The sequence below is a fragment of the Phasianus colchicus genome, chromosome 6 (assembly GCF_987193195.1).
Source record: "Phasianus colchicus chromosome 6, bPhaCol1.hap1.1, whole genome shotgun sequence".
Lineage (NCBI taxonomy): Eukaryota > Metazoa > Chordata > Aves > Galliformes > Phasianidae > Phasianus > Phasianus colchicus.
This window is the reverse complement of record NC_143441.1, coordinates 38806360-38833169: the sequence shown is the minus strand read 5'-3', so window position 1 is coordinate 38833169 and position 26810 is coordinate 38806360. Positions and strand designations below refer to the sequence as shown.

At 41.7% G+C, this 26810-nt stretch overlaps 1 protein-coding gene across 9 annotated transcripts in view; it reads right to left on the bottom strand.

The window, feature by feature from the left end:
• SVIL (supervillin) overlaps positions 1-26810 on the bottom strand; it is a 134332-nt gene that overhangs the window by 97333 nt on the left and 10189 nt on the right. For 2 of the 9 annotated variants that reach the window (XM_090143042.1, XM_090143041.1), the window contains exon 2: positions 9693-9763. Coding sequence is in view for 7 of the 9 variants with exons in the window: in XM_090143038.1 (XP_089999164.1) it covers positions 5545-5617 (73 nt within the window). In the remaining 2 variants the exon portion in view is untranslated. Of the gene's footprint in view, positions 1-5544; positions 5778-9692; positions 9764-26810 lie in introns of those variants that run through there. The other 7 variants (XM_090143039.1, XM_090143043.1, XM_090143040.1 and 4 more) reach the window with 5 other exon arrangements.

Below are 26810 nucleotides of genomic sequence, written 5' to 3'. Positions count from 1 at the left end.
AGAAAGTTTTGCCTACTGTTTCACTTGACAGCATAGTGCTCCCTTCCACAGTGCCAAATGAAAATTCTGTGTGGAGAAACAGGAGCCTGCATCTTCTGCATGAAACGGCACTGCCTCTGAAAAGTGAACAATCTCAGGCCACCCTGATCTGCAAACTGTTCCACAGCTCTGGCTTTTTTGAAGTTGTAATGAAATTGCCATGCACAAGAGCCAACAAACTAGAGAGCAAAAACGCACTCTAGCAATGGCAATTTAAACTAAATGAGCTCATGCAATTTTCACTTAAGTCCATTATATGAAAGGCTTCACACACAACAGCATGTATTGTCAATCCATTGTAAGCAAGGAAAATAACAATGCTGCACACATTTTGTACAAACATACGAAGTTCTACACACTATAGGAAGAGCTTTGCTTAAACAAATGTACTAAGACTATAAAAAGCTTTCAAACCACTTCATCGGCATAACTCCAAAAAAAAGTTCGGAGGATGTTATGAAGAGTGCATGGTAACACACATGGCCACACAGGGAACCAGCAATAGGCTCCTCCAGCCTCTGGGAATGTCTTTGTCACAAATGGCTCAGCTCCACCACCTCCAGCTCTGCTTAGACTCACTGCGAAGAAGAAATGTATAAACCACAGTTTCACTTTTCCTCCCCCTCTCTGGGCTCTACATGCAGATTATGTTTATACTGTAATCTCTCTTCTCTGTACAAAAAGCAAAGATGGAATTGCGGGATTACAGCTCCTTGCCTGGCCCTTATTACCTTCATCCCATTGACACTATCAAATATAATGAATTTGGCAAAAAAATGTCAAATACAAAGCTGTACTCCTTCAGAATAAGCCCTTAGAGATCTGAAAATCTCCTTCACATGGAAGACTTCTGCCAAGAATGTCATTTACTAATACAACCAAGATAAAACAGCATTGGAAGAGGTAGAATTAATGCTTAAATTGACTAACTAATCTCCTCTGAGATAGACACCAAGGAAGAGATGTTTACCTATTCCAACAGTTAAAACATCTGCTGCACAAAGAGGAGCTGATATTATTACTTCTCATTCAGTTCCTGCACTACACCCTTGGTGCTCTTCAGGTTGAAACCCAAGTTAGAGACTTGTGCTCTTGCGGAGAACCAGGGGTAGCCAACTTTCATGTCTGCTGTCTTTGTGGCCTGTTTTAAGGCTTATAAGGGCACTGACACCTTCTAGCACATTTACAGGAGCACAACACTGGCATGCTAAAATGATGAATTTACATCAACTTGCTTTTTAAAATGCAGGCAGCAAAATAATAAAAAAGTCATCTCTAAAAAAAGGGTAATTATTAAAAATACTAACTTAACTGGAAGCAATGTAAAAGGTAGGTTTTACACCTGTCAATCCCAGAGAAAAATTAACAGATAATCAGAATATTCTTTTTTTTTTCTCCATTCCTCTGCAGGCAGAAGGATCTAATCTCCTATAAAATCTACAAATAGAGGTGAGTATTTTAATGGTAATCTGCCAAGGCTCATGTGAAAAAAGTTAAAAATATACATCTATTTTTTTCAAATAAATAATCCTTGCACTAAACTGCTAAAAATACTTCTCAAACATTTAGACGCATTTTGTCTCTGCCTCCTGATATTCTCTAGGCTAAAACATTTTGATACAGTTCAGAACAAAAATTTTAGAGCCATCTGACAGACAAACGCAGATTTACAATCCAGAGAAAATGGAAGATAGCCCTAAATTGCTAGCTCCTGGAAGGGAAACAGAGGCAATGAGTAGAGCTATTTTTAAAACTTATTTCCTTGGTAAAGACAATCTTGTTGCATTTCTGGAGACCAAAATACAACACCTGGAACACCCTTGAAGAAAGGAACCTCCTCTTCCCCACAGCCCTCACTGTACTCCCCGTTAGCAGCTGATCTGCAGCAGGAGTGGATGGAAAGGCAGTGGCACTAACTTTCACCTCTTGTGTCCCAGTAACGTTTAAAAATAAGGGAATGGAAAGTTGGAGGAAGCTTTCTTCAGAATACTCCAGGTGTCAACACACAACAGTTACCTAGTGCAACAGTATCCACTATGTATACAGAACCTCTCAGACAGGACAAAATAGCTACTGAAAAATTTTGTTTCTCAGGGAGTTCTTACAGCTGCTTGTAGCTGTGCGTAAGGTTAGTCTATTAAAACTAAGAAAGATTCACCTTGCACACAAGCCAACCAGCAAAGGGACCTTCCATTCATAGCAGCATGAACTCATCCTCCAAGCAAAACCACAAGAATAAAAACACAAAATGCCTTAAGGAGGGCTGAATGAGTGGCATGCACAGGCTGGAATAAACCCACTATCATTTCAACCTGACAAAGCCTCAGACAACTGGCGCAGGTGGCCGCACGCATGCTCTGCGAAGGACATACGACTTACTTCAGAATCCTGCAAAAATCCACTCGCCTGCCCCTAAGCAAAGGAGGAAAGAAAGAAGGTACAGACGCAGCAGAAGGGGTCACCCTTCTCAAAATACTTACTGATATCTCCGGCAGCACTCGCGAGCCAAGAATTTCATGATTCTTGTTTTAGAGAAGTTTCTCACTTCAGCTAAGGTTCCTTTCCAAAGGACTAATGCTCACCGCTAATAAAACGGAAAAGTGACTTCACAAAGTTACCAGATATCAACATGCAAGGCTGGCGAGTACATGTGCAGTCAAGATGATTCAGATAAGTCAGATAAATTTAGAACAACGCTTTCCTAAAAGCATGCGTTCACCAAATGCAGAGCACACGCAGGAGCTATATTCCGAGCTGATTCCAAACATCAGAACAGAAAATTTATTAGTGAAAATCTCCTTTTAAGAGTTCGCTGCCATCTGAAGTCCTCGACAATGTTACTCTTCGATCTGCCTTTAGTACTTCCATCCATCACTGGATTTATCCACATAAAAAGCTATAGGCTCTCCAACCTCGGAGGACTAAGCCAAATGCAGTGTGGCAACTTCGCATAGGACCGGCCTTTTATGGTTGGAACAGTAGAGCTTTGATACAGCTAATCTACCATAAATAGCTCTTGAAACTCAGAAGGATCAAATCAGCTGTTGCAACAGTCCCAGCCTGTAGCTGCTTCAAATCCAATTATACTGTCAGCTCTGTCCTGCAGCTTTCCTTTTTATTCCCCCATCCACAACTTTTAAAGTCCCACTCCTACAAGAAATTAAATGCTGCAGGGACAAATGCGACAGAATAAAACGTGTTTCATAAAAACAGAAACAAGCATGTATTTTTAAAGTTCTCTTAAGGAGAAAAGGTTTTGCTGTGTTAAAAACATCTTGAGCATTTGATGCCAGTAATTTTTTAAATCAGCCCTGACTCGTAACGCAAACATACAATCTGAAATAAGCAAACAGTCCCAAGAACAGTCGGCTCAGCCTTAAAAGGTGGGTAAAAATAAGCAGATAAAACTTCATGGTGTGCTATCCATGGCCCAGATTAAGGTACTGAATTGCTTGCATATTTTTATTGTAACTTAAACACAAATGCAAAGCACTAGAACTCACAGTTAAATCCTTATATTATAATGTTTCCTTTCTAGCACTTTGAACCATTTGCCCACCAAGCAGCTCAGGACTATAATTTCAGAACTCTTCAATACCTGGGAGCTTCCAAAATGAGCTCTTGCTAACAATGTAAGTCAACAGAACCATGAAAAACACCCCAAGGGCTGCCAGAGCCCTGCGACCCCGAGCGCTCAGTGAAAGGAGATACCCTTTGGAGCCAGGGGAGCGCAGATGAGCGGCGTTATCTTTATGGTTCACTTCACAGTGCAAAGCAGCAGCACACAAATACATAAGGATACATAAACAACAGATGTATTTTTAACTGTGTATTATTAACATCTCCCCAGTCTTTCCAAAACAAAGAGTTAAATTACTCCAATACAGTGCAGGAACTCCAAGACTCTGACAGGGATGATGTGCCCTGTGCACAAAGTCTGAATCCTTTATCTGCTGGGAGCACTTTCAGCCTGCACATTGCCCCCTGTAATACCAGGCACAACATCCAGCACAGAAATTGGTTCTTCTTGCACAAGGCAGAGAGAAGAGCGTTACTAACTCCCAGTGCCCAAACTGCTTTAGCAAGGGCGAGAAATTTGGCTCCTTCTAGAATCAAAGCAACAAAATAAAACATAAAAAACAAGCCCATTGTGGAAAACTCTGTACCCCTTTATTAGCTATATGCTACCTCACTCCCCTCTGAGCTTCTGTTCATCTTATCATCTCAATTAAAGGGCCTGGGCTTTGCAAAGTATGCAACATACATCGAACACAGGAGTCACTGCTTTCAATCCTGTCTGCAGTGACAGTGGATGACAAAGTAACTTCAATTAAGTGTGGGTGGGTTAAATGAAGAGGTTTGTTATTTCCTTCAAACACTGCATGGAGAGCCCAGCTGTGTCACTTTCTGCAAGTCTCAGAAAAAAAAGAGTTGGAAGTGGGCACAGAGTTTCCCTTTAGGCTCTAGCAAATGCCCAAACAAATTAATTCAGATGTACAACGGACAGAGAGCTTTTCATTAGCACAGAGTAAACTGAGCATGTGGCAAGTAGATTAAACAGACCTGCAAGATTGTGCCTGAATACGTTCATCACTTTGAACGCTACTTGTAGGACTTGTCACATTGTGCTGCTTCTGCACACTGGTGGAAAAGTAGCTGAACCAATTGCTGACAGAAGTTCAACAGAGCTCTTAGAATGCAGCAAGCATGCTTGCAACTGCTAAGAGAAAGAGAGTCGTCAGCACACTGCCAGAGCACAAGTGCTGGCGCTTTATGCCCTACCCATAAGCATTTAACATCTTAGAACTTTTCTTGCTGAGGAATGTGAAGGATGTGGGCTATGAGATGGAAATGCAGCTCCCTCCTCAAGGAGCACAACTGGGATCCCTTGTTTCTTTTAGGCATACCACCCTACATCTTACTGCTGGCATTCATCCTCCCTATCACACAGGGCATTATGTAAAAGATTTCACTTCCATGGCAAATGTTAAAAAAAAAAAAAAAAAAAAAAAAATCCTGCATGTGCTCTTTTCACACATACTTCCTTAGCTATAAACACAGAAGCAGAACTGATCGTCACAGGAATGCAACACTTTCTTCCCCTTCCTCCTCAGCACAAGATTTCTGTAAGCACAAAGTAGAGCAAGCTACAGCCAACACATTAATTTGTCTCTAGCTCTTTTCAGAAAGTGTAAAATCTGACTTGTATCATACAAAAATGATACTACTTCTCAGGTCACAGGCTTTGTCTCAATGAAGACAGATGTACAAATGAATAAACACAACTCTGGTACCATGGTCTTCCATTGCAAGAGAGGTTACGCGCTTCTGTGACTAACAGTCAAGAAAAACCACGCAGTAGAGTGCACACAGCTTAAAGGAGGCATGTCTTTATTTAACATTCAGCTTCTTAATTTACAGCTATCTTTTTTTGCAGCTGGAGACAGGAGGGAAAGGCAAGATTCCCAGAAAAATCAAAGACAAATTTAATTACAAGCAACTTACCAGCATCCATTGTTAGAATCATGACCCCACTTCTGTGTCCCAGGAAGCAGGAAGCCTTACCCATCCAGTGCATGCGAATGACTCAGAAGGACTGCATGGCTTTGTTTCAGCTTATATCTTCCAGCTCATTCACCCCTCCTCCCCCGTGTGGGATAAAAGTGATGCCTGTGCCTGACCATCCCCATTGGCTCAGTTCAGAAGCCACTCATTCAGCACATTCAAATTGCTGTGAGAGCCTAAAATGACCCACAGAGAAATTCTTATTTATCATTTTTCAACCCAACCCACTTTTTTTCTTCTGAGAGAACAAGCCATTCATTGTTTCACTATCAGACACATGCCACAGTTGGTGTAATTGTCATGGAGCCAAATAATTGCCTGCACTCTGAACTGGGAGAGGTGGGCAGCAGGGAGGCATCCCCCAGCCCCAGTTCCACGGCGCTGGCTGCCTGTGGAAGTAAAGACATCTGTTTTATGCCACAGCCTATGCCCTCCAGCCCAGCTCCTCTTCAATGCAAACTACACACACCCCCAGACAGAGGATCTCTGGTTTGTCAGGGAGGATTTACTCATTCATTTTATTTTTAAACAGGAGGATAGCTGTCTTACTGAAGAAGCAAACCCAAACTCTATAGGTTAAACTTTGCAGTAAAGAAAGGGTTTTATTTATGGTTTTTTTTTGTTTGTTTGTCTGTTTGTTTGGGTTTTTTTTTTGTTTTCTTTTTTAATCTGTAGGATTTCTTAAACATATTAGCTGGTATGAGCTTGGCTCTACCCAAAGAATTTGGAAAGCTGTTACAATCTATTTGTTAACCACCACCCCAGTGAGACAATGCAGTCTAAAAAAAACAAACCATATCACAACGTAAATGCAATTCTATCTGATTAAGAGACATCTCCATCTTTTGTTAACTTTGATCATACAATAAGAGAGACTAAAAACATGCACATGGAAGAAGAGAAAGTGGAGGACATTTGTCTCTGTGCCACGCAATCCTCAAGAACTTACTGTGCAGCTGTGAAAGGCAAGTTCCTGCATCACACAGTGTGAGGTGTTGACAGACACGGTATCTGTGCTTAGAGATTCAACAAACACAGTGAATGAAACACTGGTGTTCTTCATCTTTTGATAAGAACTACCTTTTCCAAATAAAGCATGGACATATTAGGCTGCCATTTCACCACATTAGTCACCACTAGATAACCTAAGATTCATAACTGTGATACAACCACAAGTGTATTTTGGAAGTGTTGCTTGTGCTTGTTGAAATAAACAGAGCTCCCTCTCCTCCCCTCCTGTTTTTAGAAAAGGTATCAGTTGCAAGTCTCACACACTAACGTTTGCAATGCAATAATGAATTCAGAATCCACAATTCAAAGAAATTAGCAAAAGCATGATAATTGAGTCATCACTTCTTAGATTTCTTTACCTTCCCTTGCTTTGCACAGCTCCACAACAACAGCCTTGAGTCATCACAGTCTGGGGGAAACAAAATATTCCTATACACAAAGATTTCTGATGTTTTCAGTGGGACACCGCAAGAAAAGTTTTGGAAAGAGGCATGGGTAATTCAGATCCTAGAAAACAAATCCAAAATCTTTGCTTCTTGATCTCTATTCACTGAATTTCTCAGGTAGACAGATTGCTCCTCAAAAACTTTCTACAAGGCTTCTGTTTTCAGAAGGAAAGCCAGATTAGTGAACCAGTCATTCCATCCAAAGTTTACAGCTCTCAAATTGATCATAATCAATAGCCAAGGACATAGGGCAGCAATCATTGCTGTTAAAACATCACAATGATCTGGACAAACCAACCCCCCCCCTTCAAACACTGCTAGCCCAAAGCCTGAGAGAAACCCTATGGAGGAAAAAACTGGTTCTTACCCACAAAATACAAAGCGAATAGTGAGAGCCCCCACACTTTGTACCTAGACACCAGGCTAACCCAGTGCTAACACAGGCATCTTCAGGCAAAGCAAGAATGAAAATACAACAGGTACCACACCAACTGCACACAAACCAACAAACCACTCTCAAGAGGATTAGATTTTCTGTATGCTTAGTTTTTGCAAGAAGCCCAGTACTACTGTTCTACAGCAGTAAAACACAAAAGTTCAGACAAAATATTCTTAAAAAAAAAAAAGTTTTCCACAGTAAGAAATTGTGAAATACTGCCTGGTATTATTGCTTAAACAGCCTACTTCTGCTTACTTTCAGAAAGCACAGTTGAGAAATGTTAAGTGAATATGTTTGTACTAAATATTTTCTAAGGAAGTTTTACACAATTAGTTGTATTCAGAATTGCCAAGATTCAATTCATTTTTCATGACCATGCATGTCTAATCTTTTGGGAATCGTGGTCAAGTTTCACTTTTCTATTGCAAGCCTTTCCAACTTGTCAAGCTCTACAGCACATATGAGTGTACTCACTGTCCTCAAGCCTCCTTTATTCCAGCCTTTACTCAAACTTCCACTCTTTACAGCATGTTCTCACTGCCTTCAGAAGCTATGGCAAGTTGCAAGAAAAGAGTTCTCTCATAGTTTTGGAGCTACATCTAAAACAGTACCCAATGCACCTTTGAGAAAAAACAGAAGCTACCTGTTGTGAGAGAAATAGTGGGGCCACAGCTCTTACCAGCCATTATAACCATAATTATACATCACTTCTGTTTTAGGAAGAATCATGACAGGATTTTCTATCCATTATTTTGCTGATATAAAATAGTGATGTCCTGCTGATTATCTCCAAGAAATTGTGTCTCTCTACTCACAGTAACTATATAACTTGCAAAGAGCAAGTCTAATCCGATGCTCTATACCAGTCAGGAGCTGCCTTTATGGAAGCGGCAGGACCTGATACACATACACAAAAGGTCCCTTTTGTTCTTTGTTTGTGTGGGGAAATGCTTTCCAATTTTCTACAGGAAAAACAACCGTAACACATATGAAAGATCTGGCTGGATTAAACAGCACTTCAAGCTTTCAAATAACAGAGAGTTGAAATGTTTTTAAAATGATACATATCAATAGCTTTACACTTCCAGAGTGTTTTGCAAACAAAAGGCATTTTCTCTGTTGGTTTTTATCTGAGTTCCCAGAATGCCTGTCCTCTATTACAGATATTACAGTGCTACAAGTGAAGAACTCATTTCTCTTCAGTAAAGGGGAATGACATATGAAGGTGAAGCAGAAACATTCTCTCACCCCACAGTTTGCTTTCAAACAATGTCAGCACAGAGAACCATGGGCCTATTTATAATTTTAGCTTTCCAAAAGAATCAGTTCCTCAGTATTGCAACGCAGGGATGACACCAAAGCATAGTGCTGAGCACAACTAAACAAGGCTGGCAACAACTCTGTTAGTCCTTTCATAGAGCAGATCACTAATGCCTTAACACCATGTACTCAAGTCACACAGCTGCAGCCTGCTCTGTGATGGCTGGAGAACTTGTACCAGACCTCACTCATTACAGACGAATCTATAAAGTTATTTAAGAAAACAACATAAAACCATAAAACTCCACTTGGCAGGACCAGATTCAAGCCTCTTAGTAGCCAAGAACCAAAATAACTGAATTAAGTTGCAAATGTATCTCAAAACTGTAGGGCTTGAAAGGGACCTCCAGAGATCATCAAGTCCAATCCTGCTAAAGCAGGTTCTCTACAGTGTACAACATAAAGGGCAGACTACAGATCTGTGACTGAAATGTTAGATTTGATACAAATGCCATTAAAATGGTTGAAATTATTTTAACACACAATTGGAAAAGGCAATGACAGGAAGGCTGGAAGAAGGGGTCCATCTCAACTGCCTGCTGCCTGTTCATTTAGGTGAAGTTTTGGGAACACCTATTGTCAATTTCACATTGAATTACATTTCACCTTAAAGTAGCAGCAGCATTTACAAGGTATTTAAATACCATTTGTCTTTCCTGAATGTCATAAAGGCTACTCAGGAATCTGAACTGTTACTTATGCTATACATTACACAAGTATTAGGAGGCATATGTGGATTCTTCTTTAAATGTTTGGTACAAACTCTAGGAAAAAATAAAAAAAACTAAAAAACCAATCACCACTACCACCACCAACAACAAAGCCACAGGTCATGGTTCAGATCAGCACACTTTTTTTCAGCACAGACATACCTTAAATCCCAGTCATCCAGGCCTTACTCTCCAGGTAGATCTGTATCACCATGACCAAGACAGTCCTCCTCCTACAAGAAATAAACACAAAGTGTGGGTAAGAACCCCAAACGTACATCCCAGGGTACGAAAACAACTCTAGGCAGTTGCACAATACAGGAATGAGAGCAGTTTATATTGTTACCTCATTCATTCATATGGGCAAGATCATCAGCACAAGCAACACTTCTCAAAGTTTATCTACTGACATACTGCAGTTATGTTCATATGGAAAGAGAGGTTTTGCATGATTACCAGGAACCCTGAGGAACCTGAGCCCTCAGTTAAAGTCAGTCTTTGACATGAGACACATTCATGAACCACCAATTTCTCCAGAAACGGAGCTTTTACTTCACCACCTCACAGAAAGCAGTCTGTGTTACATCTTTCAGTAAGGTCAAGCAGCACTGAAAACAACACGAAGATCGCGTCGTCTACCACAAGACTGTTACCCTCACAGTCTTCCATTTTTACCTTAACGAATGCAACTGGAACAGCTAGTTCTCCTCCCAGAGCCATGGTGACTGGGATACAGACTGGCAGCCTCTGCCAGGGGAAAGCACCAGCCCAGTAAGCAGGCCTGGGCTGCCCGCAGTGCTCACCACAGAGCCTGCCTCCTGGTCCCCACATCTTCAACCACAGCTGCTTGTGTTTGCTTTGATAAATAGAAACCATCTCCAGCTCTGCCTGTAATGCAAACTGCTGCCCTGCCTGGTGACTTTGCCCGTGTGGAGATTTGTGTTGATGCAGCATCCGAGCTAGGTTATTTCAAACTAGTTGAACTATCCTGGCACTGACCTGTCCTTAAGGATGCCAACCCTTGAACTCATTAAAAACCCACAAAAATCAACTGCTCCACACCTGCTACTTTATTTCCTACCACTAAAGTGGCAGTTTCTTCCCAAAGAGAAGAGCCCTACGTACTGACCTCCATGAGACAGCACCTGTGCTGAACAGACTGCTGTCTCCCTTCCTGTAGCAAAGGATAAAAAAAACCTTATTTTTACTCCTGTGGGGTGAGGCTCAGCTCATCTGCATGTTATTCTTAGCTGGCAAATACACTGCTCAAGTCCTTCACTTCCACAGTCACTTCATTAAACTTTCTGTTTTAATCAAGTAAGAGGCATAAAATGAAGCCATGATACTCCGAGCAACCAGAGCAACAACTGCTCAGAGCAGTCAGATCACTGCCCTGCATCCACTGCAGCTGCTGAACGTGTCAGACACTAATAACAGCATCTAGAGAAGACGTCAAAGCAAAAATAATTCACTGAAAAGGCAGAAAGACAGACAAGATAGGAATTTTGCTTGAGTTCAAAAAAATTCTCATTTTCGAAAGCAAATAAAAAGCCCCAGTATAGGCTATTTCAGAGTCCATAGGAACAGGAAAGGGAGCAGTTCAGCTTGCTCCAAATGTTATGTAGCTGTTAACACATTTTAATTAATTCCCTTTTCACCATCAACTCACATTTACACTCTTATTTTGGAATAAACTACTCGAAAATTCCTTGAATATGGCAAACCACATGCTATTCCCACTTCCAACTTTCCAAGGAACACTCATTTGAAGTGAATGAATGATAGATGCTTTCTGTCCTTAAACAGAAAAGCCAGGGATCTGAAGTGCAGCCATAGGTTTGGATAACTACTTCATGGGTTTCCTGGAAATCACTGTGAGGTGGGAAGAGACAGCATCCAGTGCACTGAACCTAGCGTGCACTGCCGCTGTTCCCATGGCACATTTCATTATTTCTTTTGATTTGGAAAATGCCACATTTGTTTATTATATTGAAATGAAACAGAGAAAATGGCAGCGCTCCAGTTTTGAAGGCTTGTAACTTTGAAACCTGTCGAAGTCAGTCCTTGCAAAGGAGCTCTGAGTATCTGGCGTGTGTGGATCTTGACGGATTTGTGGATTTGTTTGTTGGTGGCTTTGTTGGTTGGCTGGTTTTTGGATATTTGCCCATGTCACTATATTCTATGCATTCTTCTTAGCTACAGAAGTTCTTACAAGAAGTTTTGGCACAAATGTATGATGAGACAAACACAAGGCCCAAGAAATACAGAGCACCTATCAGTGAACATTTGCAATTGCAATCAACATGTGAGAGCTAGCGATTCAATTTCAACCTTTTAAAGGCTGACCTTGGCTGCAATTTTTTTGTACTCTCTCCGGTTTGTCTGAGAAGTGTCTGGCAGGTCACTTAAACCATTTATCTGACAACTCACACATTGTGAGAGCCTAGAACAAAAGCAGGAAAAGGCACTCCAAATACTAATTTTGCCTTTTTGATGGATTCCGCTTTGCAACATAACAGATGGCTCCTGGGATCACATAGTATGTTATAAAAGGAAGACAAACACCAAAATACTATTTGGCTGCTTGATATTATGATTCAGAAAGAGTGGTTAGGGTGTAACTGCTTCCACTCAGTCACACAGATGCATCATTTTTGACTGAAAAAAGAGTCAAACTTCCAGTTTTTCTAGACAAAGATTGTCTTGGATGTGGAACATCAGTGCATTGCTATCTGCACTGATTTATCACTTGGAAGTCAAACCAGGAAAGACTGTCACTAGCGCGCAGCAGAGAGAGCTGTAGCTGCTTTGAGAGAGTCTGCACCAAACTGGGTTGTATAAAGGATGGCTACATAATAGATTAGCTACTTTTTTTAAGAGTCCTGTAGTTCTGCAGTTCTTCCATGCAGAGAAACTTGAAAGCATTTCACTTAAACAAATTAAGGTAAAAAAATATCAGCTGACTATCTGACGCAGAAGTCTGCAAGCCTATCAGTAAGCTGGAATCACCTTACAAATGTTGCACCCAAATCCCTGACATTCATTTTAAGAAGCATGTTTCATGTGTTAAACTTGCATTTCTTGTTTTTCAGTAGGTTCTGTATATTTTTTATAAGAAAGAAATGATTCTAGCAAGTTGAAGAAAGGTGACTTGAATCACCACCTGTTTTATGAGCCAACCTTCAGTATTAAGTTTTCTATAACAAAAACATCACTGAAGTGTTACGTCTAGAAAGGAGACGTACCTGGCATTGGGAAATAGGTTTTGCTAGCTGATTTAGTTTGCTTCAATCATCTCTTTCTATTGGATATGATTTCGTTGTGCATTCACTCCTCTGTCTATTTACAGATATTTAGTGTTTTGTGTTTTGCTTTTTGTATGCAACTAGCTGATCAAAGCAAGCATTTTTAAAGTAAACATTCAGCTTGCTTCTATCTTCATAAAAATTTAGCAGCTCACCAGGGTATGTAGTATGAAAGTGACCTTGAGGGATGATTGTGTGGCCTATCCCCAACAACTGTGTTTCTGTCATTCTTGCATTACATTCCAATCAACAAGACTACAAGAGAGAACTGTGCCTCAAAATTACTTCATGTGTCCTTTCCAAATAGGAAAGGGAGCCAAGCAGTAAGTAAAATCATACAGAACAGTGTGGGTTGCTTTCAAACATTTAGTGCAGCAAGTCAAAGGAGTTTTGGTTATATTGAAAATATAAATATAAATAAAGAAAATTTTATTATTTATTTTATGAAAAATAAATATAAATAAAGGTCTAATTTCAAGAAGCAAAATGAACTGGTATCCACACAAAGCCTCTGTAAAAGCAAGAACAATGGTGTAAGTCACTGGAGCACAAGTTAATTTTTTATGTATATAAATCATCTCCAATCAGCAGGACTCTCCTTCAGCTAATTTTCATTTGACCTCAGATAGCACTGTTGTGGTTTGTCCATCTGTTTCAGTCCCCCTGCCCCATGATGTTTTCAGAAACAATCTGCTTTTGCACATTCCAGATGTTAAAAGTGATCACTTTTCTTCAGTACTGAGGACGACCTGCTAAGGAGCCAACCTCTGCAAGTCTCATGGGAGAATCATGCATGACTGCTTCCCTCAACACCCTGAAGTGAAACCATCCACCTGAAAGGTATCATCTGGCACCCTGGAGAGCTACACAAAGCATAATAGGTGCAGACGCAATTCTCTCACCACATCAGTAATAAGTTTATACAGAGCGTGAGATAAAGATGACTCCTAGAGCAAGCACTGCATACAGAAATACATCTGAAACAAAAGTCCTGTTATTGCAACACAGCGTGGATGTTTGAGGTGCATGTTGGAACAATCGAGTGCGTACATTCATCCTTACCACATTAAAGCACTATTATTGATACGTGCCAAATACTCCTCAAGCAAGGAGAATTAAAAGCAGGAAGCTCAAAAAAGCCCTTCAGCCAAGAAAGTCATAAGACATATTAGCATGAAGATTTTTTTGCCAAAGTAGCAGGCTACAGTTTCTCTTAGAATCTGGTTTCAAATTTGATGAAATAGGATTCTGCAAGAAACTCTACACCACATCACAAGCTGCCGTCATACACTGACCTCTAGTGTAATAAAGACTCAAGACATCGGGAGTCTTTGCAAAGCCTTAGAAAATACTATCATGTTATTTTCCCAATACTCTAAAACACATTTCCATGCAATAAAACATACTTTAGTCAGATGGTCCCACAAAATAGGTCACTCTCAATAGGTAAATAAAGATAAAAGAAGTTATGAAACTTAAGCTCTTCAATGGATACAAAACTATTGCTGCGTTTACATACTGTACTTTACATCAAAGCTGCATGTAGGTACTCTGAATTCCAGCTTAATTTAACTTCTAAATACTCTGGATGTATAGAATTGTTTCCTAAATAGAATTTTATAAAGCTCAGTTAAAAAGGCATCTAAGATAGAAACACCTGGTTTGGGAAAACTGTATCTGACAGACACAGATCAGCCCAGGTTCTGCCCCATACCATCAGAGGGCACACGGAAAGGGGCCTGACTGCAGCCAGCACTCAGAACAAGAAGTCTGCTAGAAGCAAAGGGAACTCCCTCAAACAGGATGCACAAAGCCCCAGAAGTCCTCACACCCCAGGTAGTAGGGCAGGCAGATGGGACAGGGACAGCAGCGGCCTAGTTTTGACCAACAGCTTTTGAAAAAGACGTTAAGCTGGTTTCCAAAGTGCCAACTCAAAATCTAAACATCCATTTTTTCCACTCAGCTTAAACAATTAATAGTTTGCACTTTGTTATGAGCTGACTGTAGTTTTATAATAAAGTCTACCTAGAAGATGCGGAGCAAATTCTAAGACAGTGTTGCTGAACACAATTAAAATGGCAACTCAAATTATTTAGGGCTTTAATACCATTACCTAAGCACCAGTCCAGACAACTTTGGACAGCATGTCCCAGAGACATTCAGTTTGTCTCAAAGTCCTGTAAGAGCAGTGAGTCATTCAGAAACCATTTCTGAGTTAAGTGACATTCCCAAAGAGACCAAGTTATGTTTAAACCTAAACATGTAATGCTAAGGGCCACTTCTGAAATACATGTAAGTCATGATGAAGACAACTGCTGGCATCTACCACACTTGCGTTCCACATAACATGGAGTTTCTTGCTGCTCCAGCAATGAATTCCATGTTAACAAATTAGCCACCTACATCCCAAAGCATCCCAAATTCTTCTTTTTGGACTCGCTGTATCCTGCAGTCTAAACCCTGCAGACCTAAGACATAACACCAAATATACAAATTGTAATGAAGCATGACAGCCTTCATGCAATCTACTAAACATTCTAGAAGAAATGGGATTCCTGCCAACTGGTCCAGAACTGCAAAAAACAAATCTCACCTATAAGAATAGCTTTTCTTTTCTATGCCATAGCCCTTCTATACTCACACCTAAATGTAGCATTGAGTCAAAATAGCAGCATTCAAGATTTCCAAGGATACTGGTCACTACGTAAGGTTGTTTTATGCTGAATTACTTACAAGATGATGTTTTAATATGAGAGATACTAGTCTAAGCCACTCAGCCACATTTCACTTCTAATTCAAGCATGCAAACTTGGTCAACTACTTCCTTCATACACATCAGAGAAGGAAAAGCATCAAGAAATTCCTTATGCTAAGCTACCATTTCTGTTCACCAAATGCTTCACCACGGCCAGGAAAGCACAGTGCTTCTCCTGCCTGTCCGAAGGGGGCACAGGTAACACACTGCACACGTCCAATAGATGTCTAAGCAAAAAGTGTGTGGAAAAGCACAGAGTGAATTCTGACGGCTTGAACAACAGATCCCTGCCATTGTATTTGACAATGTATTCTTCCAACTATTTTTGTCCTAAATTCTTGTATTTAATTCAATACATGTGGTAGTGGAATTAACTTTTAGAACAGTGGTGTGCATCAGTACACAGATGTTCCACATTTGTCATGTCACATGAACCTTGTGGCTAACACCCAACCATTACAGGCTAAAAATCCTCCTACATAAAAATCCACATATGATACATTTGTTCCTAGATGAACGATATATGAGATTGTTGAAGACAGGTTTCTCTAACATTGCCTTTTTTTTTTCTTTTTTTTTTTTTTTTTTTTAATCTGGAACAAGATTTCGTTCCATAACTAACATTAAAATATGCACAGAGTCCTCAAGTCAAAAGGTACCTTGACAAAATTTGACAGAGCTACAGAAAGTCCTTCAAACTGAACTCACTGTTGTGTTAAGAAGCACATGCATTTACTACATATGTTCATGTCCAAAACTGTTATTTGGCCAGCCATTTTGTAAGGGAGGCATAAAAACACAAGAGAAAAGCAGACAACTTCATAGTCAGCACAGAGCTCTAAACTCTTCCCTCAAGTTTCCTAGAGAATTCCTTCGCAGACAAAAATATGGCACAGAAATAAATTCCAAACCACATTACCTAAGTTCTGCCCTCAGACACTTACGTTCAGCACTGTGATCATCATAAGGAACACAGCTCAGGGGGTGGCATCTGTTGAGACACTCTTGTCTTCAGGATTAGTGAATAAATGTCTTATTAGGCAACTGATAAAGTGCATGCTGCATGAGTTATCAGGCAATTGTGTGTGAACCCAATTTTTACCACTCTAGCAAACAAACCAATACCTCTGCTAACTTGGGGTAGTGGCCCTTGCTGACAGATTGCTGTCCATCTAACAACCACATTTCCAAGGGAAAGTTATCTGGAGTTGACTATGCATTCTTCATCGAACACACATAGCTTACAGAGACTTACATGACCAGCTCTTACATTTGGATTTCGGCGTACACTAGACAACATCTATTAATCCATACATCAGTACCTGCAATAAATTCAAGTGGAAAAAAAAAAATCCTAAGTTGCTTTCTACTAGCTATTGCACATGACCGACCAACAGTCCATCCTGACATGGTTTCAGTTTCTTGCTGGCAGAAGCCTGTGTGACCTTGCAGGAGTCCCTAGGGCCGGTCAGTGGCTCTGCAGCGACCTCAACTGCTGCCAGCTGCAAGATTCCCAACTCCCCTTCCTGGCAGCACAAGCATTCTGTCCCTGCCCCACAACTTGTTTGGCCCCGCGCTGACTCATTTCAGACCAGTGACCACAAAAATAATTCCACTGCTTCCTTGCACGTTAAACACACAGATGACTCAACTCAGGGTCAGAAACGCAGAGCCGATGCACAGAAGAAAGCTGGGACGTGGGAGTTTGCCCCTACATTCCAGCTCCCAGTCATCACCTGAAAGGAGTGCTGGTGAGGATGAATAACTAGAGCTTAAAAGTCACTGAGATTCACCTTAACTCTGGAATAAAATTTTAGAGGATATCCATAAGGAAGGGAATTTCTTAGCAGAATACCGATTTTCAGGGAAGCCCATGGTCCCCATCATCTAGAGTCAAAGCAGAGAACTTCCTGAAATGAAATGAAGTTTTCATAGGAATCCTTGTTGAGGCAGGAAACTCCAGACCAAGCTGAAGGACAAGAGAGGTAGAGGGGAACAGGCACAGAATTGATATTCTCTTCAAGTCTTCAACAAGATCATAATTTGCTGCTGTTTCTTTTTGTTTTTGGCTACGGGACACCACACAGCACATCTATCCAAACAAGTGCACTCTTCTGCTTTGTCTTAAGTGGGTAAGACTTGACCATAAAAAGGGAAAAGGCAAGACAGGCTCCTCAGCAAGTTCCCTACATAAGATGTCCTCCAAAGGCAGAGTGTCATTTCTCCTTCCTCAACAAAAGGAAGAGGTGAAATTCATTCATAAAGCATCCCAAAGGGAAGCTACAACTTCCTATGATCCCCAGTGCAATGGCTGTTCCTCTGCCAGCTGAATAAATAGTGAAGACCTAACTCAACATTTAAAGGTTACAGAAGAGGAAAAACATGGCCTTTAGGAAACAGCTGTACCGATAAAGAAATTCAGTACATACATAATGATGAGTTTCTCTCTTAGACATTATTTCTGTGGCTGCCATGCCCTTACATACACTTCAAACAATTAAGCAGTAGCCATTAAACCATCTGCAGAGCCTTAAGTAGCCTCCAGAGCCTTTAGTCTCCTTGTTTATTTTATGAAATCATAAAACAAACAAACCAGTTTTATTTACAAGCTAAGCTTTGGAAATTTTACTCACTTAGTTGACTGCATAGTTATGCTAGAAACTGCCCAGTCCTGTGGGATTCACTCAGTTCCTTGCTAGCTGTCTCCGGTATTAAGAAGTTCATTGTGCTCACAGTTTATTTATGGACTTTGCTTCTTATATTTTGAACTTTGAGACAAATACCTTAATCTGAGATCAGAGCAATCTTATTGCATACTCCATTGTAGCCAAGCAGCCTTATTAGTTGTAGGCATAAGCACAAATACATAAAAGACAACAGCCTGAATTTCATGGGAGCAATGTTATTGCCATTCTATCTGCCCATTTTGCATATATCTGTTCAGAACATATCTTTACTGTTTGGCAGGCTATTGAATGAACACCATGACATGCAGCTCTTGTTATAAAGGAAAGTTACATGAGTTATGTGTGTTTATTACAACACAACAAGCACTTCTGATAAGATTTTTACATTTTCAGAGTGAAGTAGTCTGTCTGTGCTGACAAATTCTGTTTTGAAAACAGAAGCAAGTGCAATAAGCCAAAACACCAGTAACACTGAAAGAGCCATAGCCTGATTAGTTGCATGTCATATAGCTGCTGGAGGCAAGAAGCTCCCAACTGTACCGACGACAGAAGCACCTCCTTGCTCACTCAACTCCTGGGAAAGCAGGGCTGTGATTCTCAGAACATGATTTCTGTGCTCAGCACCTGGAGGCCTTATCATTCCTGGCAAGCAGTTAGCTCTGCTCTCCTCCCACCGCATGCTGGGGAAGGCATCTATCTGAACCAGAGCAGACCTCCCTGCTGCAGATCTTGAGAAACTGCAGCTCAGTCCTGCCCTGCACAGGAATAGGCTCTCCTTTGCTTTTCCCCAACCTCACACAAATTCATGAAATATATTCTTAAGGCAGACCATCAGTTTGCTAGTTAGCCAGGAGTGGATAAATGAATTTTCTGAAACATATACAAAGGTATGACATAAAAATAGAAGTACAGTTTACTCTTTAATTGAATTTTATACATGGTCTTGCTTCACTTGAAATGCCTGGGAGCTAGGTTATTTTTAGGCTGGAAACAAGCTTTCAAAAACCTGGCCATATTGCAGAAAAGCAATTCCCTTTTAGCTAGGTAGCCCTCTAGGCTAGATGAAGGGCAAGAACCTCAATGAAAACAAAAATTAACTATTTGCATTATCTTTGAATTTAATCTGAGTTTAAGGGAATTTCCCTACCTCAAGGCTAAACACAACAGCGCAATACAAACAAAAATATTAAAATTAAGTTTACAGCAAGCCCAGGAATCAACCACTGCTTTCACCCTGAACTGTGAGCAAGAGTTTATGTGCTACAGAGCACCCACCATGTGCATTAGCCAGCCAGCAGACCTGGGACCCAACATCTATCATCAGTTCAGAGGGCAAATAATACAGTTTGTTCTCTCTTAGGCACACCTACTCCTTAGTCTTCAAGTTGAATTCCTTCCTCATCTTTTACATATCAAGTAGATAGATCAAAACAAAAGCCAAATGGCAGCTGTGTGAACTTTCTCATCCCCAAAGTCCAATTTCAAAGAAGTGAAGCACAGCAACTACTGCATGTTCAGGACAGCACAAGAGTGGGTATTCTGATGATGAAGAATTCTGAAGCCTTTACACAGTGCAAGGGTACAGCTTTCACTGATCTGTTCATCGCCTCCAACAGCTTTGTCCAAAAAACACCTGGCAATCAGAAGCTTCCTTTTATGTTTGTAGATTAACAGCCAGCGATTCAAGTTAGGCAGCGGTCCATCTCGACCTCACCGCCCAACAGAGGCAAACACCGATGGCTAACGACACTTAACAGATGAAGGCTGAGGTACTGAATGAGTTCTTTGCCTCGGTCTTCACTGGCAGCCAGGATTCCAGTACTCCTTCCATCCCTGAGCCCTGCATCCCTAAACCTCTGGGTGTGGACTGGAGTGATAAATCCCCCCCCACTGTGAGGACAGAGCAGGTCTAAGACCACCTCATGAGACCGAATGTGTACAAGTCTATGGGGATGGCGTGCATCCCAGGGTTCTGAAGGAGCTGGCTGAGGTGGTTGCCGAGCCGCTCTTCATCATATTTGAAAAGTCGTGGCTGTCAGGTGAGGTCCCGGATGACTGGAGGAAGGGTCACGTCACTCCCATTTACAAGAAAGGGAGCAAGGAGGACCCCGGGAACTACAGGCCGGTGAATCTCACCTCTGTGTCTGGGAAGATCATGGAAGAGATCATCCTGGATGACATGCTTGATCACATGAGGAATGGGTGTGTGATCCGAGAAAGCCAGCATGGTTTCACCAGAGGAAGATCATGCTTGACAAACCTGGTGGCCTTTTATGATGGAGTGACAGCATCGGTGGACAAGGGAAAGGTGACCGAAGTCATTTATCTGGACTTGAGCAAGGCTTTTGACACGGTCCCCCACTACATCCTTATCTCCAAATTGGAAGGATGTGGATTTGATGGGTGGACCACTCGATGGATAAGAAACTGGTTGAAAGGCCGCAGACAGATGGTGGTCATCAATGGCTCTATGTCCAGGTGGAGGCCAGTAACGAGCGGCGTCCCCCAGGGATCTGTATTGGGACCGGTGCTCTTTAACATCTTTATCAATGACATCGATGATGGAATCGAGCAAACTCTCAGCAAGTTTGCCGATGACACCAAGCTGAGTGGTGCGGTCGACACGGTTGAAGGAAGGGATGCCATTCAGAGGGAGCTCGAGAGGGTAGAAAGGTGGGCCCGGGTGAACCTGATGAGGTTCAACACGACCAAGTGCAGAGTTTTGCACTTGGGCCGAAGGAATCCCAGGTATCCATACAGATTGGAAGGAGCGGTCCTTGAGAGCAGCCCTGTGGAGAAGGACCTGGGGGTCTTGGTAGATGAAAAACTTAATATGAGCCAGCAGTGTGCCCTTGCGGCTTGGAAGGCAAATGGTATCCTGGGCTCCATCAAAAGAGGGGTGGCCAGCAGGGACAGGGAGGTGATTGTCCCCCTCTACTCTGCTCTTGTGAGGCCCCATCTGGAATACTGCGTCCAAGTGTGGAGCCCCCAGTACAAAAAAGACAGGGAGCTGTTGGAGAGGGTCCAGAGGAGGGCCACGAAGATGATCAGGGGACTGGAGCACCTCCCCTGTGAAGACAGGCTGAGGGAGCTGGGCTTGTTCAGCCTGGAGAAAAGAAGGCTGCGGGGTGACCTCATTGCAGCATTTCAGTACCTAAAGGGAACCTACAAACAGGAGGGGAATCAACTCTTTGAAAGGGTAGATAACTGCAGGACGAGGGGAAATGGTTTTAAGTTGAGGGAGGGGAGATTTAGATTTGATGTCAGGGGGAAATTCTTTACAGAGAAAGTGGTGAGGTGCTGGAACAGGCTGCCCAGAGGTTGTGGATGCCCCGTCCCTGGAGGTGTTCAAGGCCAGACTGGATGGGGCCCTGGGCAGCCTGGTCTAGCATTAAATGAGGAGTTTGGTGGCCCTGCATGTAGCAGGGGGGTTGGAGATTCGTGATCCTTGAAGTCCTTCCAACCCTGACCATTCTGTGATTCTGTGACACTTGTGGTAAATTGCGATGCTCAGCAGTGCATTTGTGCAAGAACATTTCACAACTTTCACAAATTTCTCACAGAAGCAGAAGCCCTGGAACTAGAGCAACCTGCAATGAAATAAATGCCACTCTTAGCCAAAACAAAATGCAAGCTTAGATTTAAAGGAGGCTTCATGACTTAAAAAGCTCCTCCACAACTGAAGTGGTTCCATTACAGCTCCATAGGCAGAAACATCAATTATTTAGGAAATCTTCTGAAAAGGTTGCAAAACTGAATTACTATGTTCTTAGACTTGTTGAGCTGTAGCACTCATGGAAGAGATATTTTATCAGCATATAAACCAATGATTTCTGCCAACCTAGTAAGTACTATGGAACAGATTGCCACATGAGCTTATCAGACTGTTTTCCAAGCCCTCCAAAGGAATTTTCGGAAGCATTTGTTCAAGCTCAGAAATATTTGCATGTTCTGATTTCATAAGAGCAGCAGGTTTTTTTTCCTTCAGAAATCATATCTGGTTATGTTGCAGCTTACAGCACTCAAAGAAACCCCACAACTTCAAAACAAACAATACATAAATAAATAAATTCACATTTGAGACTTTGTTACCATATGGAAACTTAAGTTTGATTTACCTAATTTCTCTTACTACACCTAATCATTTTGCAGCTGTGTTATCTCCCACACTGTGACACTCAAACTACCCTGAAGTTTCAGTGTTAATACCCAGCACTGGGATCAAAAGTATTGTCATTCCTCTCTCCCTAATGCAGTAATTGACCAATTTGGGGCAACTGATCAAGTTTTTTTTCAAAGTAATCTGGAAGAGCCTTTTTAGTTTGTCTTGGTTTTGACCCTCCTTGGTTCTTACCTATGGAAAAGAAACTTGGGAAACTTCTGCCCCTTCTGGACTCTGAAACGTTGGGGCTGATGGTTTCAAATGCACGTCAGGGGAGCAAAGGCTTTTAAACGATTATACTCCTCCCTCCATGCAAAACAAACAAACAAACACACAAAAAAGAACACCAAACAATTGGTAAGTGAGTATGGGTGATACCAAAGAGTACTGCACAGATTAACTTATTTATCTCAGACCCTCACCTCCCAGAAGAGGAGAAATTCATGCTTCAGTTACCACAGCCTGTCCCAAAAGTCATTCTTTGTTGGATAATGCAGACAGGCAGCTGAGGGCAAGGCAGGAGAGCAGGCAGTGTTGGTTCCAGCCCTCTCAGCACTCCCATTTAGCTGGCAGCAGGAAGGGAGATGCTATTCCCCAGAACACAGTAATTCAACACACACTGCTGCCCCAACCTGGTACAGCAGAGATGACTGGTGCATAAACCAAACCAAAGAGATGTGCTTCTTTCGGCCAGAAGAGAAAATCTTGCAGACACAGCTAAAGGACAGGCTTTGGTGGAAGGCAGGCAGAAGTAAAGGTGCTAGGATGGTTGGCAACTCCAAGTGCTCAGTCAGCCAGTGTGGAAGTGGGAAGTCCAGGAATGTTATTTGAATAAAAAGTGGGAAAGGGAAGGAAGTACAAACCATGTTCCAAGACTCTGATGAATAAGAGACTTCTTACTTGAATTGGGCAATTGGTATCGATTTCAGGCAGAAAGAGTAGTAGATTCTCTGCAGTAAGATAGACCAAGTTTCCATTAAACTGGTCTGCATGTGATCTATCACATATCACCCACTATAAAACCTAGAAGGTAGCACTTATCTTCAGTTACAGTCAGCTATTTTGCAAGACCTGCTCATACAGAAGCCTCAGCACATGCTCCTTTTACATCTCTACAAAGTAAGAATTAAATTTGGGTTTGGCAGAAACAGATTGGCATTTCCTGCCCCAGCTAGGCTAGCAATTACTACAATTCTGCACCAAAGCAGCACCATTCACTGGGTAAGTACAGAAACAGCAGAATTGCCTTGTGTATCTTGATAAAACCAGGAACAGCTGAGTAATCCAAAAAGAGAGAATTAAAGCTGTGCTGACCTGTAAAACAAAAGCAGTTCCTTAGGAATACCTGCTTTCCAGAAACTCTTCTTCTAAAACTACCAAGAAAACACCTAATTCAGAAAGATTCTCTTCAACAGATTATGATTCCTGATAGATTGTCATGCATCATCCTAAAATGCAAAAGCACATCATCCAAACTCAACAGAACACAAGGCTCCTTCACTGCTGGGACAATGTGTATCAACTAAACGTTGCCTGAGCGTCTTGCAAGAAAGTCTTCAGAGCTTCAACCTCAGCAGTGAAATTTCATTAGTTATATATTCAATAAATGTCAGAATCCTTTCAGTTTAAAAACAATGTATTTTTCAAACAATAATTTGTTTTATAACCTGAAATTACAGCAATCAATGCAGAATCTATTAAGAGGATTCAAAGGAACAAAACACAATACTGGGGTTTCCATGAATAACCAAGTAATGTTAGGTCTTATGATTGAAGATCAAAACAAGTTTGCTTTCTTCCCTCTCCATTAATTAGAGCACACCAAACAGAATGAATCAAGTAGATGCTGTAATTAAATCTGGAGAAAATATCAAGTCGTATTTGTGAGCAAACACTCTCCAGTAAGTTCTAGCAGCAGATTTGAGGATAAGGGTCTTTCATATAACAGCTATTAAATCAAACACATCAGTGCTGTGGGACACGAGGAACAGCACCTGAACAGCTGACATGCTCCAGGCAGTGCCCAGCTACCAAACCCTACACCTCCAGGCAGGAGCACCCTGTTAACGATTAACTGGAACACGGACTTTGCCATTGAGGTATAACCTTTGAGTCTAAACCTCAGATTCCAACTAAAATACTCCAATTTATTCTATAGAGAGCAGACGTTTTGTTAAGATGTGAAAGAAGATGGAGTTTGTGGCCACATAAGCACTGATGGCATGATGGGGCAGTGCCAGAAAGGGGGAGGAATCAGACTGTTGCTGGGAACATGCCCAGCCAGGCACTTGTGCTAGGCAGCGCCAACAAGACCCTCCTCTCCTCCGTGCCAAAGCAAACCCTGAGTTGCAAAGCTAGGAGAAAAGCAGCTATTTGCTCATGATCACAAGCCAAAGTTATCAGGTTAACAGCATATACTACTCTCTAGTAAATTTTTTTAAATACTCAGTCTGAGTTTCAGAAAGCTTCCCAAACCCACTAACCTGTAGGTACTGGCCTGAGCATAGCTCTCCCACATCTCCTTCCTCCCGAGTACTTCTTCCCTGTTCTTCTTAACTCACTCCAAGCACAGAAGAGACACCGTCACCATGAATACTGCAACTCCAAAAAACATCATCTCCTGCTCTCTTCAAGATGCTCACATAGCATCTTTACAGTCTGATGCACAAGTAAAGCATCTGCAGTTTCAGGGGAAGACAAGTTCTGCTTGCCATACACAGACCAGTAGAGCCCAGATACACTGCAATAGCTTTTAGTCTTCCCCTGCTAAAGGCATAACGCTTCCTTTAGACAAACAACTTTTTAAAATAGCTTGGGGAAGGAGCCACAAGCACAAAGAAAAAGAACATCCATTCTAGCATTTTAAGCAACAAATAAATACTATTCAGAGTTCTATTTGAAAGCTTTTAAGGTGCAGTGGGAAAATGCATGTTTATGCTGTGGTTAGATCAAACACAGCTAACAGGGCAGTTCAAAGAGCGGACAGAGCCACCCCACAATAATCAGTGTAGGCATATGGCTGGGAGCAGGAAGGAAGAGGGGTGGGAGGAGCAGGGAGCTGCTAGGCTCATGAAACTTCATCCCCAGAACTGTGTTACTGCAAAGCCACACACACATATTCTGGTCTCAGAACTGTACTGCGGGTTTCAACGCTCGTTAAAATGCCTCCAAAACAACGTTTTCAGAGTAGGGTTTCAATGAGAGTAGGAAAATCATTCCTTTGGATTGCTCTGTAAAGTCTGCTCCTTCCAGAAATGAATGCTGAGGCTTTCTTGCTCTCCTGCTCAGGGAATATTCCATAATACCAGAATTCAGCAGCCAGTACCAAGGCTGGGAGGAGCCCCGAGCCCAGGGCAGCCCCTGTGCAAGGCATGGGAGCAGAAACTCAGCACGAAGGTTGTACACAACTTCCCAGCACAGAAAGTTATGCCTGATCCTGCTCTCAGAAATCACAGAGCTGTATAACCTCACCACAGCTTTGTTTATTTGCAGTATTTTTAGTTTGTAGAAGAAGCAACAGCTACATAGGTACAGTATAAAAGCAAGAATTGTTCTGGCTTGGGGAAATCAGACTCTAGACACACCATGACAGATGCCTTGCCTCAAATAGCAGCAATAATGTTGCCACACTTGAGAGCCTACCTAACATAAAAAAATAATAGAAAGTATCAAAAATCATAGAATGGTTTGGGTTGGAAGGGAATTTTAAGACATCTAGTTCCAACCTCCTGCTATAGGCAGGGACACCTCCCTCTAGGCCGGGTTGCTTGCAGCCCCATCCAGCCTGGCCTTGAATGCTTCCAGGGAGGGGGCATTAATGAAGATGATGTGATAGATCAGTTTCAAACAAGCAGCAAACCCTGCAAAGCAAAAAGAAAAAAAGAAAAAAAAAAAAGAAAAAAATCACTATTTATCATCACTAGCTTAGTCAATTTGCTACATCCCTACCCACTGTTATTTCATCAAAAAGAAAGAAAAATGGACCGTGTAATTTGAGTTCTACTCTTGACAGCACATGTGAATGAAACAAAGTAAGGATCGAGCTCTCAGATAACAGAAAGCCTTACATTAGATCAAGCCTGAAAAACTGATCCCTGGAAATCCAGAAGAAGGATTAAAACAAACAGCAAATAGAAGATGAGGAAATTGACAAGATCGGGTCATACTTCAAGGTGAAATAAGGAATGCTGAAAACCCAGAAGTGACCCATGAAAAACACAAAGATGGAAGCCCCAGATATAGCTCCAAGGAATTGATAAAGCCAATAATTTTTCAAGTCACCAGAACTCAAAGCTCCCAGCCTGCAGCACACACTGACAGGCTGCACATCACGTTGATGCTGCACACATATATTGGCCAAGTACAGCCAAA